This window comes from Centroberyx affinis, unplaced genomic scaffold, assembly GCF_046629955.1.
Source record: "Centroberyx affinis isolate AG114_WGS23_722 - 3 ecotype Tasmania unplaced genomic scaffold, CSIRO-AGI_Caff_v1 ptg001081l_1, whole genome shotgun sequence".
Classification (NCBI taxonomy): domain Eukaryota; kingdom Metazoa; phylum Chordata; class Actinopteri; order Beryciformes; family Berycidae; genus Centroberyx; species Centroberyx affinis.
In genome coordinates this window covers 41,344-47,500 of record NW_027279628.1, presented here as the reverse complement: position 1 = coordinate 47,500, position 6,157 = coordinate 41,344, and the positions used below count along the sequence as shown (strand labels likewise).

The following is a 6,157-nucleotide window of genomic DNA, read 5'->3' as shown; positions in this document are numbered from 1 at the left end:
GTAACTATAGCTGTGAAATAAATGTAATGGAGTAAAAAGTACAATATTTCCCTCTAAAATGTAGTGGAGTACAAAGTAGCATAAAATGGAAATACTCAAGTAAAGTACAAGTACCTCAAAATTGTACTTAAGTACAGTACTTGAGTAAATGTACTTAGTTACTTTCCATCACTGAGAATGGCCTTTGCCTGGTAGAGTCTCCATGGTAAGAATCCATCATTTAGAGACTATTCAGTGCCTTTTGTTCCTCTAAAAGTGATTCTGAGTCCAGGCACAGTGCTCAGTGTTGTGTTCTGCCATGCAGGCCTGCTGCAGAGCGGTATTGTTTGGCCGGTGTGTGGGTTGGTGTTGTGAACGTGGCTTACTCATTCAGAGAGGGCTTACATCACCGTGTGACGGACGCCAAGTTGAAATATGAAAAGTCTAATTATACAAATAGAAAATATTGGATGGTAAAAAAAAAAGAAAAAAAGTGCTACTTAAGTGAAATATCACTTCAGACAACACACACACATACAGACAGATAGATAGATATGTGGATGAGGGGATGGATGGATGAAAGGATTGGTTGATTGGTTGTAGTTGGTTGCTTACCTCGTCTATCTCTTTGATCCACCTGTCGATACCGTCAAAGGACCAGCGGTTGGTGATGTCATAGACTAGAATAACTCCCTGAGAAGAAGAAGAAGAAGAAGAAGGAGAGACAAACACAAAGAGAAGGGAAGAGAGCAAGAGAAAAGATTAGATTGACGTTTTAGTTCTACAAACATTTCTCAGAGGCAGAGCTGCTCTAGAAGCAGAAATAATCTGATCGGTTGAGTTAAACCTCAGTGGGCGGAGCCAAAGAACCACAGTTTTTCAGGCAAGTTACATTAGACTGAAGCTCAGTGAAAAAGACAAGAGGTAAGAGAGGAGGAAGCTAATATTATGAAGCCTAGCTCTCTGCTGCTAATTGAAAAAATACAATCTATCCAAGTTATCTAGGTTAGCTAGTTAGCTAGCTGACCTTTAAGTTCAAACTAGCCATACTAGCCTATAGCTAGCTAGGTAAGCTAGTTAGCTAGCTGCTGACCTTCAGCATCATGATGCCATGATCATGAATGAATGAATGAATGAAAGATAGAAGTCACTGCCATTTGTATTGTTTATTTATATTTTGATCAGAGTTCCTCCTTTGCCAATTCAAGTTTGTCAGTTAGCTAATTGCGCTCTGTGGCTCCGCCCACTGAGGTTTAACTCAACCGATCAGATTATTTCTGCCTTCAGAGCAGCTCTGCCTCTGAGAAATATCTGTATACCTGGAACTCCAATCTGTGGAGGAGTGAAAGTGAGAATGACTCAGTTTGTAGTGTGTACACGTGCCGCACACACACACACACACACACACACACACACACATACACTCAAAGAAGCCCAGTGATAGTGCTTCATGTTGTCTACCCAAACTGTGGTCACGGTGAAAACCTCAGGCAATACCAGTCAATTAGCGGTGCGACTGTACACCATGGAAATCAAATCAGGATTACACATGCCTGTGGAAATGCAATTAGTGAGTCTGTCTGTCAAGCCACCATTCAGCTTTTCTACACACAGAGCATGCAGCACTAAGACCTGTGGGTGTAAATGTGTTCATACCTGCTAAAACAAGGGTTAAATGGAATATTTGGTAGGAAAATATGAGAAAAATGCATTACATTTTTGTCTTCAAATGAGTGGATGAACAGTGAAATACCAAACATCATCTGTTTTCTAAGACTCTCCATTCACTTGCATACGTTTTGAAAACCTTCCACATCTAAATATCAAACCATATATCAATTTTTCAAAATAAAACCATTACCTTAAGTTTATCATTCAATGTCTCTAAAATATAGAAGATGTAGTCTGTAAAAGTGTTAAGTTACCTGCTATCCTTTAATAAATTAACATGATTTGATGTCATTTTGTGGTGTCAGTCTTTCTGTTTGCGGTGGTGTCACTTTTTCAGATTGTGGAAATCTCATTTTGCAATGAAACTCTTCATATATAAAGTATGTATGGTGAAAAAAAATCTTTCCAAGTAAAAAAAAAAAAAGCACTTTCACTCTGAAAAAACACAGTTCTGTTTGAGAAATAAACACACACACGCCCACACACACTCAGGATTCAGGATCAGCCTTTAGCCCTGCTGTAGCGGTAGGTGTCATTGTTGCCATGGTAATATCTATTCTGCACCCGGTAATGACCCGGTGAGCGATGACAACACAACACAACTTTATTCACAAAAATAAATAAATAAAAAAAAATAAATAAAAAAAACTCTCCAGTGGGAACATAACAAAGCGGACGAGGCCGTTCACGTGTGGGAAGCGCTTCTTCACACTTCCTCTCACTGAAAAAACAAAAAACATAATAAAGAAATAAAACAGAGAGAGCCAGGCCGTTAAAAAGCATGGCGGGTTGCAGAAGGCTGTGATCGTGAACACAGAAACACCTCAGTCTGCTTTCAAGACACAGCTGCAACATAAACTCACATTTCACTAGCAATGGATAGATTAATATTACAGTATTACCAGTAGCAGTAGTAATAGCAGTAGTGTTAGCAGTGGTAGTAGTAAGATTAGTATTATTATCTTAAAGCAGATTGTTGGTTGATGTTTTTTGATGCTTCTTTTAGTTTAGAGCACTTTTTTACTTTGTTAAGAAATCAAAAGTTATTCTTAATCTGATAGTGATTTTAATTATAGGCAGAAAGGCAGATATAGATAGATAGATAGATAGATAGAGACAGAGAGAGAGAGAGAGAGATGGATAGATAGCGAGACAGATAGATGGATAGATAGAGAGAGATTGATGGATGGATGGATGGATGGATGATAGATAGATACAGTCAGACAGAAAGATAGATAGAGATAGATGGATGGATAGATAGACAGACAGACAGATAGATAGACAGAGAGAGAGAGAGATGGATGGCTGGATAGATAGATAGATAGATAGATAGATAGATAGATAGATAGATAGACAGATAGATAGATAGACAGTCAGACAGAAAGATGGATAGAGATGGATGGATGGATAGATAGATGGATAGATACAGTCAGACAGAAAGATAGATGGAGAGAGATGGATGGATGGATAGACAGACAGACAGACAGATAGATAGATCGATAGATAGATAGAGAGAGAGAGATATATAGATGAGAGAGAGATTGATGGATGGCTGGATAGATAGATAGACAGGCAGTCAGACAGAAAGATAGAGATAGATAGATAGATAGATAGACAGATAGATATTTGTTTCATTAATCCCCAGGTGCAATAAGACTTAAAAAACCTCACATACTGAATGCCTTGTTCTGGTTCAGTGTGTGTGTGTGTGTGTGTGTGTGTGTGTGTTTTTCGGAGCGGGGCAGGAAGCGGGCGTCCCGCTGGCTGTGGTCCCCTACGGTCCTGACACTGTCCCACCCTGTCCCACCCTGTCCCACCCTGTCTGGACACAGCGGACACCCACCCTGCTTCACCCTGCATGTTTTCCACAGGAAAAAGGCTCCGGTGTGGGTGTTGGTGTCTGTCCTGCTGCTGCTGACCCCCACACACACACACACACACACACACACACACACACCTAGGTCCAAAACATCAGGCAATCACTGGCTAAGCAGCCATACATGACTGTTAAAAAATAACAGCAATGCTGGCAAGCATGTGTACATGTAAGTAATACAAAGAAAGTAAGAACAAGTAATAATACAAAAAAGAATAGGAGTGTAGCTGTTTTTTCTTCAGGTTACAAAGTGCTGTAAAATAGAAACAGGAACAAGGAGCAAAACAAACATATTAACAATCAGTCAGCTATATTTTAGCTGTTATTGTTAAAGTGGAAATGATGAATGAAAGATTTTTTCTGCACCATAGCACAAAATGACCATAATCTATCTGTGGGGATTGATAGAGTTAGCTACTGATCAATACCAGTGACTCAACGACTACTTTACTTCCTGCTGAAATTTCTGGCCTTCAAAACTCACTCAAACTGTTGTTTGTGTTGGAGCAAAAACTTCCCACGCACTGGAAAGTCGTGACACCAGATAACTAGCCAGCAGGCTAATTTAACAACCAGTGTTAACATGCTAACGCTAGCTGCTACTAGCTACGGTAGCTAGTGTGCTAATCAGACAAGACAGTGATGGTTAGCTGACCAGATGCTATGGTTAGCTGAACCACACTGACCAGAGTGAGTTACTGTATATTCTCTATAAGCTGTATGAATACAATAAAGACAGGCCCTGCACAAGGACACACACACACACACACACACACAAATTTACCTGTGCTCCTCTGGAATAGGACCTGAATATGGTGCAGAATCGCCCCTGGCCGGACGTGTCCCTGAAACAACATGAGAGAAAGGTCAAAGGTCAAGATGTCACACTCATTCACACACACACATACACACACACACACACACACACACACACACACACACACACACACACACACACAGCTGCTGTCAGTTAAACGCATAAGCTCCTGCAAACAAGCCTTTAGTCTTACTGAACTGTCTTTGCATTAGTTTTCTAAGGAAATGGCTGCATGTATTTTTATCCATACATCACAATTAGGCTACTACACTGGGAAATGGGCTTACAATGGCAGACTCAATGGAGTATCTACAGTATTTATGTTGAAACATGCCTACATCCTCCATATGTTTCATTCCAAAACACTATATATCCAGTTTTGAAATAAAACTGATGCCAGAAATACCTGAGTCACCATTTCATAAACACGACTTCAGCTTCAAAAGCATAACTACCTTGTAAGCAGAGAGGTTTTGAGATGACTCATAACTTTCACAGTGACCCATAATGTGCGTTACATTCATGCCAGCACTCGGCGTCCCTTTTCCCGTCCAAATGGCGTTTTGCTGTATCATTTTTTTTTTGGAGTGAAAGTTTTCACAGGCCATGTTTAAGCCCCTAGCGATGACATCATCGATCTGAACGATATGAACAGCTTTTCCTACAGCGAAATCCTCACATTATCATCATATTATCCCCCCCCCTTTTTTTTTTTTTTTCAGAAAACACACAGGACTGTACTCTGGGTCTGTTTTTCTGCAGAGTGAAAAACAAGAGCATGTTTCCAAACAGCATTCTCCGGAGCTGAATACCACAGCAGTGTTTGGGTTGGCACGCTCCGGCGCTCGCTGGCCGCCGGCCCAGCGCTCGCTCTCCATCCCGACTCGTCCAGATCCACGGCAGCTGCCGGTTTGTAAGTCAGGTTGTCCCCGTCCAGAAAAAAAAAAACACGGGGAAGACGTGATTTTAACATGAACTGATTATCGAGAGACGCCATCTGTTGATTCCACGCCGAATGTTATCGTTATTTACTAGATTCGGTACGGAAAGTAGAAGCGTAACTGACCCCTAAAGGAGGAAGTTATCTTGTTGTTACCTGGCGGTGTTGTACTCATGATACTGCAGGGTCACTGTGAGTCAATGTGTTCACTGTAAACTTATTGATTCTATATGGTAAATTTCACATCCATAAATGCAAAATAACAAAAGTTACCCCCAATTTCACTAGATTTTTATGTGAATTTAATGAATATATTAAGACTCTCAAACTTATAAACACAAAAAAAAAGTTATAAAGTTGTCAAACTGTATGGTGAACTCTTTAAAGAAGAATAACATGTTTTTTTTAAATTTCTTTTTATCATAATTTTATATTAATGAAGTTTATTTATCCCGACTCTGTTTTTTTGGGGGGGTAAATAATTATTATTATTACTGTTATCTTATTTAAATTCATATTCTTGTTTCTTTGTATACTACTATACTGAGTACGTCTGCACTGTTTGTATATTTGAATGTTTTCTCAATAAAGATTGAAAAAAAAAAAAGCTAAAAAACCCCCAAAAAAGAGTCAACGTGTTCGTAGCGAGGGGAAGGGGACATGGACACTATTAACACACACACACACACACACACACACGCACGCTGACATACACCCTCCGCTAAAGAGCTAAAGAGCCTCATCCGCTTATACATCAAACAAAGTTTCAGATTAATAATTTAATATTGACTCGGCTAAAAGCAAAACCGCGCTAAAAATACCTCAGTGAGGCGAAGCCCGGGAGCTTAGAGCCACGGAGGAGAGAGACGGGGGG

At 40.0% G+C, this 6,157-nt stretch overlaps 1 protein-coding gene across 2 annotated transcripts in view; it reads right to left on the bottom strand.

The window, feature by feature from the left end:
- Nucleotides 1-6,157, bottom strand: part of rab40b (RAB40B, member RAS oncogene family) — a 36,462-nt gene that overhangs the window by 3,991 nt on the left and 26,314 nt on the right. For both annotated transcript variants that reach the window (XM_071523347.1, XM_071523348.1), the window contains exons 3-4: nt 4,311-4,371; nt 595-672 (exon numbers count right to left, since the gene is read on the bottom strand). In XM_071523347.1, the coding sequence (XP_071379448.1) occupies nt 595-672; nt 4,311-4,371 (139 nt within the window). The remainder of the gene's footprint in view (nt 1-594; nt 673-4,310; nt 4,372-6,157) is intronic.